Below are 14,764 nucleotides of genomic sequence, written 5' to 3'. Positions count from 1 at the left end.
GTATTATTTCATGTTACCCATAACAGTAAATAAGAAATATAGAGCAGGGCATGACCAAAAGGGTTTTTTTTTTCTTCACTTCTTTTCAGAAACTAAAGTAGTTTCAGGAAAGAAAAAGAGGTTAGGAAGTGGTTTTTTGTCTAACTGGTTTCTGTGGTTGTTTTCTGGCTCATGTCTTTATAAAATAGAGTGAGAAAAGAGAGTCTGTGTTTTTAGTTTTTCTGTTGGACCAGGTAAGGGAAAGTCCAAATGTCAGAGGAAGACATAAACAGAACATTAATTATTCTAAACAAAAAGATAGGACACACTGTTGAAGAAAGCTAAAACACTTTTATTGATTTGGTAATGCTATTCGAAGATTATTTTTATCTTTACATTTTTCTACTCTTTAGTAGATTTGTTGTACGATCTACAAAAGTAACTCATTGGGATTTCACGATATTAGTCATGCATGCACAATGCTGTATTGAGTGCTACACAGTCATTTCTTGAAATCTTGAAATGCATTGAAGAGGATAAACCTATTTAGCATGGAACTTGCATGAGGCTATCTTTAACATGAGATATAAGCTCCATTGACGTTAATCCCAAATGAAAGATCATGCATACAGTGAAAGGGGTTTCAGAGATCTTTATTTGTGTTTTATTTTTGGCAGAATAGCAAAGAAGCATTAAGTAATAAAAAATATTAATTTAAGTGTCATTGAGCCCCACAGTACCTGTAGTTCAACAGCCTCAATGGAATATCTGACTCACGGATGGGTGGTTTTTTATTTATTGATACCATAGAAGCTCATTAAGTGTTACCGAAATATCCACCTCCTTTTTGCTCATAATAGTTCAGTGGTTTCTGGTAAGGCACCTGGATAAAAATACATAGTTCCTGTTTTTTATAACATCATCATTTGGTAGCCTATAGAATAATACTTCTTATCAGATTAAATCTGTTTACGGGGGTGGAAGTGTTGTTAGCAGGATGTGCACCTGTCGAACTAATGGAACATTTTTGTTTTTTTTTTAGAAAAAACCTTCTGACCTTTATTAAATCTCATAAACATTTGAGAAGAGATGGTGAGAACATACAAATGAAAGGAAACATGTGGTGCAGAAATACTTTGAGTAATCAAGAAGGTGAAGCTAACTAATTGATCCATTTACCAATTTGCAAACATTTGATGCTATATGATTTTAAATAATATTGGTGTTATTTTTGTGTGTGTTTGGGAGTTGTTAATGTTCTGCTAAACTGGATTACATACATGACTTTGTTTGGTTAGAATTACATTTAAACCAGTGTTTGAAAATTTAGAAACTCTTGCTTTTGCAAAATTTACAACAACTACAACACTTTCTTGTTGTTGACCTTTTTTTGAAAGATTGTTTTTGTGAAAAGTAAATGCTGCAGGGGACTGTGGGTGTTTTTTGGTCAGTTATAATTCACCTCAGACCACAAATGCTAGACGAAACCCAAGCATGCATTTATCTTCATCATGTTTGTTACACAGTTCAGATGCTCCTGTGATTCCGATGCTAAAGCTGAGAAGGATCAGATTTAGTTAGGTATCAATTAAGTAATTTGTGGCTTTAACTATGTGGCATAAGGTAACATTTGTACGTAAGTACGTGAACATTTTTCAGATTTCATCAAAAAGGTGCAGCTATCCATTGATTGGGTTGCAAAAACTTTTGCTAAATGATTCAGTTTATGCTGGTATATTTTTGCACATTTTTTCTCATATGTTTCTTGATGTTAATCATATGCTAACTTAGATTACCAACATGAACTTAATTGGCAAGTATTTAAACTAAACCGGCGCTCATATCCTTTGCATTCCCCATCATAAATTATTGATTTTTTTTTTTTTGTAGCTGCTGTTTTGATGTTTTTGATGTTGCTGTGCCAACTAAAGGCTGCAGGGAACTGTAGGTGTTTTGCTCAGTTTATAATTGACTGAAATAACCTCAGATCACAAATCCTACATTAAAACCCACACATGTTTTTATTTTGATGCTAAAGCTGAAAATAATCAGACTTAATATGATGTTTGCCAATGCAACACAGATCAGTGAAATCTTTGATGGTTTAACTGCATAACTGAAGGTAAACATATGTCAAGTATTTAGAATTGGATAATCGTACATAAGGAAGCATACAAATATATAGCAGAACTGAAATTGCCTAGACTCGTCATAAATCAGGCATTAAGAATATCACACAAATCTTGATGCATTATGTTAAACTATCCGGATGAAGGGAAATAAAACAAAATACTACTCTAATGGGTGAACTAGATTTCCAACTATTAGTGAGAGGATATCAATGTGATGCAAACATCATGAAAAAAAGTGGGTGGATCCATACAGAGTAAATATATAAAGGATTTTATGAAGACAGCTCTCAGTCTTTACCTTCCAGTAGCTCATTCAATTGTCTCTGTCTTATCAGTGTTAGCAGTAATTGTAGATTATATCTATACATAGAAAAAAAAAACTTGTCTGGTACTCCTTTGCAGTACAATGGAGGAAGTTAAGAGATCTTAACCTGCTTTAGAAATCAGCAAAACACTGAAGATTTCCTGTCTTCACTCAGTTTTTTTTACCCTTCTCAAGAAAACTAATTCTTTGTGTAAAATTATGGAAGAAAAGCTGGTAGGTAGCCAATTTTAATTTACATTTCTAAATAACATGCTGTGATGAAGTTTTCATGCATTGATTATTAATACAAGCTGCTTAACAGACCTAGAAGTTACTTGTGCTTCATATTAGTACATGTGCACCTGTATGGCTTTATCTGAAAGTCCTTCCCAGTCGATTAGTCCTTTTGACTGCTTTCTTATTAAGGGGAAGTCACAGCAAGTCATTACCACTTGTAGACAGACTTGGCAAGTTAGTTTTTTTTTTTCATTATTCACTGATTTTAGAAGAAATCTTTTCAGCAGTAGTCCTATCACAATTTTGCTGCACTGCCTTGTGAATTGCAACCTCGTATCTTATTTTGATCTATTTCAATTTGGTGAAATGCAAGATCTTCGGACCCCCTTATTTTAAACTCTAAAATAAAATCCCATGCAACCAATTACATTCACATGTGACCTTAAGCGTAAACAGGGTTTATCTGCATGTAATTTAAACTTAGTATAAATCCAGCTGTTAGGTGACGTTTAGTAGGGCTAAGGTTGGTTTCACCTAACTGTTTAAACTGCTTTAGTCATTTTCTACCATGTGGTCTCTCTGTATATGCAGGTGGAACCACAACAACATTTCTAAGACATGACCTGAAACATTTCTTGATCCTTTCTTTGTTTTTCAATACAGGTTTTTTTGAAGTAGGCAGGTGACTAGTTGAAGATAACTGAGTAAAACTAATGTGTTCCTTTTTTTCTGTTTGTCAACTACAGGATGAGAAGTGCTGCTATGTAATGAGTGATATTCTGAATTAAACACAATCAAACCTGCTGGTCACAGATGTTTGAAATCCCCCAATCTCAGTGGTTCATATCCCCTAAATAAAAGAAGTCATAAAGATGGAGAGAATGAAACAAGGATCCTTTCTGTTTCATCTTCTTCTTCTTCTTCATTTTCTACAAATCTACAGCGCTACAGGTGATAGCTGCCCCAGCCTTCCAATTAAAAGTAAGTTGTTTAAGTTTATGTTTTATGAAAGCCGTAATTATGTCTTATTTTCCTGCGTTAAAATGTCAGTGTTCATTTTCAGACCTCACTTGTTACAATGACTATAATCATACCATTACCTGCGTGTGGAACAGCTCAACGGTCTATGATCCAACACATGATGATGTGTGCACACTGGATGCAGAAATGGAACGTTCCAAGTAAGAACAAAGTTTTTCTTTTTTTATTTTATTACTTCTATGTTAAATGCTTTTAACTCATTTTAAATAATAGATGATTAAAATAAAGTCTTATGTCTTTAATGAAGTTCCTACAAAGCTTCCTGTGACTTAAAGCCGTTTGATGTCTCAATACCAGCCTTAAGAAGATGCTCGCTGGTCTTCCGACCTTCATATGTTGTGAGTACATGACACCACTATCTAATTTAAATAAATAATTTGAAATGTTGGACATTTTTTGGGATGGGGATCATCAGATGCTGCATCTGGATTGGTTTATATTTTTATCATCAAGTTTTTAAAAATAAAGATTAAGTGTTCTCTTTTACTCATGCAACAAAATTAATTCTCTAAAGAATTTTACTTCTCTTCTTTTTCATGCTTAGTCTGTCATTTTGCCAGCGATGTGGAGTATCAACATAGATAAGAGAGTTAAAATCAATTTTATAAAAGTGAAAAAAAAAAAGAAAGGCTCCTGAAATATAACAGACAACTGATTTAACTGGGTCTTTTAATGGATTTGAATATTTTTACCTCAACATTGTTCTACTTTATTTCCCTCAACCTTTAAAGTATTTTCTTAGCAAGAAAAACAAAACACATTATGCTTGACGATTTTTTTTACATAAACATAGATGTTTAGCTATCTTGTAGGACTAGCCACCGAAAATATGTTTCCTCAGACTTTGAAAATAGGTTTGCGAGAGTTCTCTGAAAGTTAACATTATTTTATCATCTTCATTTTCAGTTTTTTTCCTTCAGTCAGTTATCTATTAATGTGGGCTGCGACTCTTCGAAACATTATGAAGACATTTCCTACAAGCCAAGTTGTCACAGTGAGTATAAACAATAATGCTCAAACCTTTCTCACATCTTGTCACTATAATACTGTGAATTCTTAATTTAAATCATGATGAAGGTTGTTTTTACAAATAGAAATTTGAATACTGCGGTAAACTTATGTTCTCCTCCCTTCTTAATCCGGAAATAATATATAAAAGCTGTTGTAGCAAACTGATTTAAAAAAAAGTGTAATTTTTCTCTCCTTAGTTTATTCAGAACTATTTCTATATAATGGTCCATTTTAGCCCTCATGTCTACAATCTGAACAAACTCAGCCCAGGCCATATGGTAAGGTTTTTAATAGTTCCTAGGTGTTACACCTCATTCACACAAGGCTTTTTGCTCCGGCAAAAAGAAATCATTCTAGTTGACTTTGTAAATTCAACTGCCTCTGTGGCACTGTGGCATCAGAGCCCTCATCAGATTTTGATAGTATCTAGTCAGTCCAGTTTTGATAAATGTTGGAGCAAACCTATACATTTTTATATATATCACCGTCCCATTTTAGAAAAGTGTAACCATTTTGGAGTAAAGAACAGATATCCTGAGTTAAGTTATTCGGTTTTCCAATATTCAGGATTTTCCGTGATAAAAAGGTAACTCAGCTCTGGTTTAAAGGTGTAGTGGAGGATTTTCACGAATTTTTGAAAAGCCCCTCCCTTTCCACTTAAAAAAAAGCACATGCACAACCCGCATATTAAACCCATATGTGAGCATGCACAATCCCATTTCTCCTTGTGCACGTTCTGTTTGAACGTTGCTGTTTGCATCACTCATACAATCTTACTGTACAAAAGAAGATTTGCAATTTTTTATTCACTCACCACCCATTGGAAAGTGGGGACTTTACGTAAACATATCACCAGAGTGATTGACAGTTAGGAGGACCACTTATTTTGATGATCTACCCCGAAAAAGAAATTTCTCCACTATATCTTTAAATCCACTAACATTATAAACTGTGAATGATCTAATGGTGTGCTGTACAGTAAAACTTTTACTCTACATCTCTTACATCTCTGAACTCTCGCCTATAGCATAAATGTTATGTGCAGCACAAAACGCTTTTTACTCATTTCCTTTGATCTTAAAAGGTATTTATTCCCAAGAGGGATGATAAACATTTGCTCTCCAAAATCTCCAGGCTCCTTCATTGAAGGACAAAACATTTAATCTGTAATGAGCTATAGACTCAGGGTAAGTTCAACAGATCCTGCTACCGACCAGAGTTGGTTCATGGAGCAACTAGGAGTAGTGACTTGACATAGGATAACGTCTATCTGACTTCTTGAATCCGAAAATCCAGGATATGCATTTATCCCTGGATTTACCCCAGAAGTTATTGTGAGTTCTCACTAATGAAAATTCTGACTCCAAACGAGACAGACAAGAAGTAAAAGGAGTATGAAAAGTACAGTAGTTTTAGAAAAATTCAAAGTAAGACTGGAAACTGTTTTCTCAGTGAATAAACAGATCATAAAAAGTATCCACGAGGATAACCTGAAATCTCGATTACAATACAAGTTGTTGTTGACATAAAGACTGATTGATGACTGACCTACTGATGACTGACCTACTACTGATTGATTGATGAGGCTGGACACACAGTCACTGTAAGGTTTGCCTAAGTATACAAGGAAACAGCACCCCCAGGTGGATGCTTCCATTCAGATTCTTTAGCTAGGTCTACCTTGATTTCAGTTCCGTTGGTGATGGGAGGAAAATAATCCATTGCTTCTATGTATAAATAAACTGTCTCTAGCATGCACCAGCTGAAGCCAGGTATTCATCTTAGTCGGATTAAAGATGCAGCTACAAACACAAAGTAGGAATATTTAGGCCAAATTTCAAAAGGACACGTCTGTAGGTTTAAGATTATTCCAAAAAAGTACTATATACCACCCTACCTCCCCACACACATTTTACTCCAGTTTTCAATAGCCTGTTGTATAAGAAATGGCCAATGCAATCAGACCTCCAAGAGTCCCAAAACCGTTTGAACGTATTGGTAATTTCTAAATCATTCAATTCTATTTCATCTCTATTTCAAGACATTTGAAACAAAGGCAATCATCTTCTTTTTCCATATTTCCTAAAAAAGGAAGAAAAAAATAAGCGCCCCATTTAAGAAAATGAAGTGTTAACAACTAAATATGAAACAATAAAAATAATTCTAATATTAGTATCATTCAGTTGTAGACATTGTAAGATGAGACTGATTAATCATACACAGGAATTATACAATGTTTAGGTTTAAACAATAACTGCTTAATTTTGGCTAAGAGTTACAGTAATGGGGACAAAGAGCTGTAGTGAGTTTGGGATACATGCTGCAGCGGCCTAGTCTTTCATGTGAAATCTCAATGAAATATGTTGTTTGTATTGTTGTACAGTTAAGTGACAAATCTAAAAAAGTTGAATGAATTCCAAACACTTTTGCCAAGCACTGTATACCATCTGGTGTCTATCTAGTAATAATAACATTTTTGATTTCACAGTAAAGCTGAATCCACCAGGAAAACCTAATGTGAACCAGACAACTGTGACCTGGGTAGCCCAAACTCAGGACCATTATTGCATTAAGCGTTTCAACTCTCAGCTACAGTGGAAAAAAAATAATATGTTGTGGAATGTAAGTAATTGCTCAATTTTAATATAAATGTACACTTTCTGAGTGAGTGGCTTACAAACTGTAGCAACCTGCTAATTATCTATTAAATTCTTTCTATTTTTCAGGATTCCTCTGTTAAGACTAAAGAAATTAAATGTGAATTGCCATGTGAGGCAAAACTGGATCCCAGTTTGCTTATAAAAGATGAGACTTATGAAGCGCGTGTTCGTGTGGAGGTTTCAGATCCAGATTTTAATGGAACCTGGAGTGATTGGAGCCCCACGGTGTCCTGGGTGTCACAAGTGGGAATGGAGAATCCAACATCAGGTAAAATACTGGTTGACATTAAAGTTGACTAGTTTAATCAAACCTTTATTGAATCACAACTGTTCAAGTCAAACCCACGTAAGCATCAATCAAGAACTGGAACATAAGCAAGACATTAACCTCTCCTTGGTAGTTTTGGCAATGTAAGAATTACCCCTATCAGGCAAGGAATGTTCAAGAAACATTTTCTGAATCTGTCCTTGAAAGTGGGAAAAAATCCTAGACACAAAAGCACAAACAAACTTTAGGGAGAACCTCTACAGATTCAGACACATCTGTAGAGTGGTGACAGTGGTGTCAGATGTAGGAGTCTGAACCTGAAATCGAAGGGTTGACTCTTCAAGCCCTGGCTCTGGCTTTCAGTGTTGTTGTGTCCTTGCGTACACTTCCCCTTCATTGCCTAATGATGGTGGTCAGAGCGACTTTTGGCACCATTGCATGGCAGCCTTGTTTCTGTCAGTGAGCCCCAGGGCAGCTATGGCTACAGTTTAGCTTGCCACCGTTAGTGTGTGCGGGAATTTGTGAATGACTGAATGTAGCGAAAAGCGCTGTGGTCAAGTTTCCACTAAATAAGTACAGGCCCTTTAACTTTGTTAACTACATCAACTAATGCAACCTTCTCTGTTCTGTTTTTTTTTTTTCTTTTCAGAGTGGGATGTGGCTCAAGGTGCTTTTACCCTGGTAGCATTGGGTCTTTTGCTCACTGGCATAGTCATCTTTATCCGCAAAAAAAAGCTGTGAGTTTAAACACAGTGCAATGTGTCTTTTGATTGTTTAACTTTAACCTAGGCATCCCCAAAGTCGGTCCTCGAGGGCCGCTGTCCTGCAGGTTTTAAAGGTATCCCTCCTTCTGCACAGCTGAATTTTCATTGATTGCTAATTAACAAGCTGTTGCTGAACTGCAATCATTAGAATCAGCTGTGCTAAAGCAGGCAAACCTCTAAAACCTGCAGGACAGAGGCCCTCGAGGACCGAATTTTTGGGATGTCTACAGCTGTGATGTTGTCTCAAGACATCTTTGTGTCTAATTTATGGTTAAACTTTCAATTATTTCAGAATCTATGTGGTGAAGAGTTTCAAAGGTGAACCCTTACCAGATCCTAGGAAATCTGACATTTTTCAGGTAATTATTTACGATTTCCTGCTTTGTATTTTGTTTATCTTTATTGTAAAACCTTTAATAGATTTAGGTATGAAACCCATCATTTTATATTTGAAAATGTTGATTAGTATGCCAAAAACATGAGTCGTAGCAAACACAACTCCATATTTTTGGTAAAAGGCAGTTTGGCTTAAACTCTGTGGTTTCGTCGTGCAGTATCATTTGTAGCACATAGTACAACGATTGAAAAAATCGTACAATGTATGCCCGGCTTTAGCAGCTGGGCCACCTGTAGCCAGTGCTAAAACTGAGCGATGATTTACACCATGCTCATATGATACAAAAACCCATGTTGTAAAGAAGTATGCTTAAACACTTCAGAATTTAGGTGTCTAGAAATACTCAAACATTTGCAGCTGACTGTAATGATGGTTCTTACCTAACCAGGTTGAGTTGATGCAAACACACAGACATTCAACAATTCTCAGATTGTATTTAGTAAAACTACTTTTGGGAAAGCATGCATCATTCCTCTTACTTAAGTTATTGTTTATTTCAAGGTAACTCTATCTTGCTAACCCATCTTGTCTTTTCGCCGCAGAATTGGTTTAATCTGAAATCTAAAAGTCAAGAAGTTTCCTTTACGTCAAGCTCTGAGAACCCTGCAGCCCAAGTGAGTTTGTGTGGTTTTCCTTTGTGGTTTCATTTAAACTGTTAGTAGTCACTATTAAAAAGGCTTCTCAGAAAAATTTTATTCATTTTTATGCCACAATTCTTGAAATAAGATATTTCTCTAATATTTGGGATAAAAGACAAAATGCAGTAAGATAAAGAAATGAACACAGTCTAAAGCCCTGAACACATTGAATCCAATTTTGCATGCAATCGGATAAATCCGATTATGTTGATCGAGGTTGTGGCGTTAAGTTCACATTGAAAGTAAATGTGGATGAACACACTCATTCACGGTTTTCTGCAAGGGGGCTTACAAAATCTCCGACTGAGAGGGGCCCAATCCCAAACCACACCCTATGTACCGACCTTGAACCATCATGTGGGGGGGTATAAATGAGAATCCCTCCAGACGAAAAGGAAAGCAGTCATTTCTATGGAAACACAGTGATGCCCCATTTGCAAGGTTGTAGCTGTGTAGCGCAGTTTGACACTGCATTGAACATTTGTCCTTTCTAAAAAATACAATATATCAGGGGTCTTAAACCGGTTCCAGAAGCTGTGTGGCTGCAAGTTCTCTTTCCAACAAAGCAGTCGCATACCAGACTCCAGCCATTTGTTCTGTGCGCTCCTATTCTCTTCCCCTATGCACTAATCCTCTGTTTGCGGGTTCCGGCGCTATGTTGGCCACGTTAAGGGCCATCCCGAACCACGTAGTGGGTAGGGCGAGTGGACTGTTCAGCCCTTAAAAAGCAAGTCAGTACAGGCTCGCTGGAATTTGAAAGCAGGTGTATCTAATGGTGGAGGAAACACTGTCATTCAGATGTATGTTCTGCTGGTTTGATGCATCTTTGTCACATTGAGAAAATCACAAGTTAGGGGGAAAAAAAGACATCAATTCCAAAAGTTAAGGTCCTCTTTGTAATTGTTTTATTTGACTATATAGTGCAGCTGTCTCAAACCGATTCTAGAAAGGGCCGAGCAGCTGCAGGTTTTCTTCTAAACAAAGCAATCGCACAACAGACTCCATTCATCTCATCAAGTCATCATGTTCCGATTGGACCCAGTTGATGAGATGACGGGTTTTTGCCCATTCTAGGTCTTGTGTTCTTGAGAATTGGAACAGTGCTGCGGCTGAAGCTGATGACATGTCATGAGTGCATGAGAAAGCAGAAGTACACATAGTGAGAAACAACTTCAGTACTCATAAGTATAATAAACCATCCCACAATTTATATTGCTGCATTTTCCTCTTTTTTTTAAATGCAGTTCCAGTTAAATTTTTATAGGCTTATGAAGATTCTCTATCTGTTCTGGTTGCTGCACAGACTCATGAAGTGTGGCTTTGCTTTGTAGATGTGCTGAATGTTTTTTTTCTTAACTTTGCATAATCATCCCAGTCAAATGTGGGAAATGGTTTGAATTTGTGGGGTACTGAGACAGAACTGCAAAGATTGGGATTTGCTCACCCTATGTAGTCGGATCCCCTCTATACGCAGTCATTGTGTAAAGGAAGGAAATCAGGTTGGAGATTATGAAATTGTACGCAACCTGCATGACCCAGCCCTGAACTATCTATTGAACTTTACTAATTCATTAGTAAAAAAAAACAACATAATTTTCATTAGGATTTGACAGCAGAAAAGGTCTAACAGAAAATGGAAAACATGTTTAATGTAATACAACAGTGATAAGAACATAACCGGGCACTGACAAAAAGCTTGGAGGGCTGGGAAAAAATTAATAGGTAAATAGGAAAGCTAGTCTAAAACTGTAGATCAAAGTGTCAGAGTTTTCTTCCCATAACAGAGGTGTGTTATCTAACTAAATGATTAAAAAAAAATTAATCATTTTTAAGTTAAACAAATTTTGTTGAAATAACTCAAACTTATAAGATATTTACTCTACTTCTGTTTACTCTGATATCAAATAAATAAGTAAGACTGATTTTAAAAAAGGAGGCCCTTATGGCAAAAATGATAAGTCCGGCCCATATTAATTAGAAGTTCCAATCCCCTATTATTCTGACTACATGTGATTGAATATTAGCATAAGCTTGAATATTTTTGCCAAATTGAATATTTTTGGTATGACTGGATTGTGAAGTGAGTCTTCTGAGGAAATCTTTCATAAATGCCTGCATCATCAGCAGTAAATGTTTGGACTGTCCTTGTGAAGGCTGTCAGACTGCTACAGTGTCATAAACCAGCAAGCTGTGTGGTTATGCAGACCATACCATGCTTGAAACAGCAGTGTGATAGGCCTTAAACATAACAAAAAAAAAGGAATTCGACCATTTTGTACAATCAGTATCAATCCTAAACAAACAATGTTTTTGACAAGATTGATACTAGGATCTGGTCCCGTCAGTGCTCCTGTCATGTCAGGGACATCTCCTTGGAGGCTACGAGCCTCTGAATCCTTAAAGGGCTCTCTTTCATTAGCGCCATCACTTCCTTACAGCATCGCTGCTTAGTCCTCGTTACTGTGTCTCCCTCCTTCCCTAGATTGCCTCCTCACAGCCTGTACTACTCATCATATCACTGTTGACCTTCTGCACCATTTCTGCAGCCTCTAACCATTTCTGTTCCATTCCAGTCTCTGCTTTTCTCCCTGCCATTTGTCCATTTTCCTTGTATTTTCCATTGCTCTCACACATCACTAATAGAAAACCCCTAATCAGTTGACATCTGGTTCTCTCCCAATACGGCGGTGTAGTTGCCTGGCCTTAAAACAAAATATGAATAAAAGAAAAAAAAAAAAAACTGAATCAACACACATAACAGCAACTTTAACTAAATGCACAGAAAGTCATTTAAAGACAGAAAGTAGTGATACAAAAACAGCTGTTTTGGGGTTTTTGTCTTTCAACTCCGCTGACCATATTTTCTCTCTCTTCCACAGACTTGGTTAAGTTCTCACTTTACTGGTGAATACGTTCAATCTTTCTTGAGCTCGGTGGAAATCGTCTCTCATGAAGTAACCTCCACTGTGGATGCCATGATGTTCTGCAAGGCAGATGTAAAGATGATGCCAGAAAGCAACACATTTGATTCCAGCAGCTCCAGCTTTTCCAACCCCAGTTACTCCAAGCTTTACCCTTGTGTGCCAAATGAAAATCCAAAGTCCTGTGCAGGTGATGGCCCTTACAAGCCTGTTCAGGGCCAATGTGACGACAAAAAAACTGAACAGGATAAGGAATTTTTGGCAAAAAAAGATCTGGAAATGGTCAAGTTGCTTTTTATGAGAGCTAATGAAACGGATTCAGTGGTGGTCTCAGACTATGAGAAGGTTGGAAAGCAACAGGCTGAGCGCCTCAGGCTCCACAGTGTAGATTCAGGCATGTGCAGTTGTGAAGAAGTCAGTCAGGAAAGCATGGAGGCAGACTGCATCAATATGACTGAAGGACCTGATGAGGGAACCACCCACATGGAGGAAAAAGAGGAGGAAGGCAGGGTAGGAAATAAGACAAAATTAGATTTTAAGACATTGTTTGGAGGCAGTGGGAACATTTTGGCCAAAAACTCCATTTGTTCCGATTACAAACAAATCCCCAAGCTCTGGTCAGAAGTTAGCATGATAGCTGAGGAAAATGAGAGACAGAAAGACAGCACAGAGAAGGACGATAAGCCTTATGAAACAACTTGCTTCCTGTTACCTACTCCTCTTCTCAGTGCCCTCCCACAGCAGCCATTAAACAATGATGGGTCAACTTTAAGCTCATTTTTACCACCTCTTCACGGTAATGACATACTTAAGCAGATGGCTCTTTCAGGAAGTGCATTGAAGCAGTCCTGTGCTGATGGCTACATGCCAGTGGGCAGAAAAAGAGCTGATGATTGACCTTAGTACAGTCAGACATAAAATATCATTTTTCTCAGTATTTAACCAGTACCTATTGTCTAAATGGATGGTTAGCTTCAAACAATGTAATTTCATTAAACTGAACTTTTTGTACTGGTTAATTTATAAGTATATATTAAATATGAGAAACAACCAAATATATGAATGTACATAAAAAAATGCACTTTTGGTTAGCTGGTTAAAACAGCTGAAGCTCATTGTGAATGAAAACTCATTCTGCTTCTTCCATCCACTTTTCAAACTGGATTGAGTTTGTTTATTTTTTTTATTTTTTTTTTTTGTGTGCATATTGTGAGCAGGTTTGAAAGGAATACACTGGAATGAAATTAAATAGAACAGCTATTCTAACCCTTGTTGAACCTTTTTGGTTCAAGTTGTCATCACAGCAGCAAGAAAATGTAAACTATTTAAAGACACTGTGTATCGTTTTTTTGTTTGTTTTTTTTCCCAACAAAGCCCATTTCTATAGCTTTCATACAAACAGTATTGTTACCTTTTAAGATTATTATCTTCTTTACAGTCAAGATAAATGCAATGCATTTCTGTCTTATAGGACATGATGAGAGAAAAGACTAACTAAAAAATCCTAAAAAATGGATCAGCACCTGAATACATAACAGATAAGTTTTCAGTGTATAACCCTCCAAGACCAATCAGGTCTTCTAGTTCCAGTCTACTCTGTACACCCAGAACTAGAAACACACATGGAGAAGCAGCCTTTAGTTTCTATTTTGACGTATCTGGAGTAAACTCCCAGAAGACTGTAAAATGCTGAAATCCTGAGTTCTTTTAAATGAAAGTTAAAAACCCATTTGTTTAGAACTGCCTTTGTCTGTTGTAGTTGGACTGTTAACTTAGGTATTGTTAGTTAAAGATTGCGATCCAGCTGTTTTATATCCTTATGTACCTCCTTTTATCATGTTTCTTTACTTGCTTTTATTCTGCTTTTTGTTTTACAAATGTTTTTTGCTTTTACCCTGCTTTTATTTCTCTTCTATTTTATTATCTAATTCATGTAAAGTACTTTGAATTGTTCATTTAGTACTTAATTGTGATATACAAATAAACATCCCTTGCCTAATTGTCTGTCAACTTTACTAAAATGTACTGCATAAAAAGAAGAGGAAAAAGTCTTGAATATGCTAGTGAACTACTAACCTTTAAATTCTGAGATAGGTGAAGGCAATAATGGAAAAGAAGCAAAATATTTCCATATGAAGGCAGGGACAGTACTCAGCCATTAAGGTGCCTATAGCATTGACCTTTTTGAAAATATTACTAAGTCAACTTTATAAATGCCTTTAATTTGGTATATCACACAATCATTGGTCTTAGGCCTGTCAATCAATAATATTTTGTCACAAGTAACTGCATTCATTGTCCACAGTTAATTCAATGTTAATCACACATTAAATATTTTTTTTTTCAAATTTTTTCAGTTTACCTCAGACTATAATTTTGGGTTAATGGACCCTATGCACAGCTGCTACTCCA

General features: G+C 36.4%; 1 protein-coding gene across 1 annotated transcript; it reads left to right on the top strand.

The window, feature by feature from the left end:
* Positions 1-4,605: 4,605 nt before the first annotated feature.
* On the top strand, positions 4,606-14,337 carry LOC107084266. Its single transcript, XM_015374019.1, has 7 exons — positions 4,606-4,687; positions 7,193-7,326; positions 7,431-7,632; positions 8,282-8,369; positions 8,689-8,755; positions 9,336-9,407; positions 12,311-14,337. The coding sequence occupies exons 2-7, from the start codon at positions 7,315-7,317 to the stop codon at positions 13,247-13,249; spliced, it is 1,380 nt and encodes a 459-aa protein (XP_015229505.1). The 5' UTR covers positions 4,606-4,687; positions 7,193-7,314; the 3' UTR covers positions 13,250-14,337.
* The last annotated feature ends 427 nt before the right edge of the window (positions 14,338-14,764 follow it).

This window comes from Cyprinodon variegatus, unplaced genomic scaffold (genome assembly GCF_000732505.1).
Source record: "Cyprinodon variegatus isolate N-32 unplaced genomic scaffold, C_variegatus-1.0 Scaffold96, whole genome shotgun sequence".
Taxonomy (NCBI): Eukaryota; Metazoa; Chordata; class Actinopteri; order Cyprinodontiformes; family Cyprinodontidae; genus Cyprinodon; species Cyprinodon variegatus.
Note: the sequence above shows the minus strand (reverse complement) of the source record. Positions and strands in the feature narration are given on the sequence as shown.

What these genes read in the sequence shown, in the direction of transcription:
- LOC107084266 (XM_015374019.1), top strand. An exon ending in GGAAATCTGACATTTTTCAG is followed by an intron (nt 8,756 to 9,335) that starts GTAATTATTTAC and finishes TTTTCGCCGCAG; the next exon opens with AATTGGTTTAATCTGAAATC. An exon ending in CTGAGAACCCTGCAGCCCAA is followed by an intron (nt 9,408 to 12,310) that starts GTGAGTTTGTGT and finishes TCTCTTCCACAG; the next exon opens with ACTTGGTTAAGTTCTCACTT.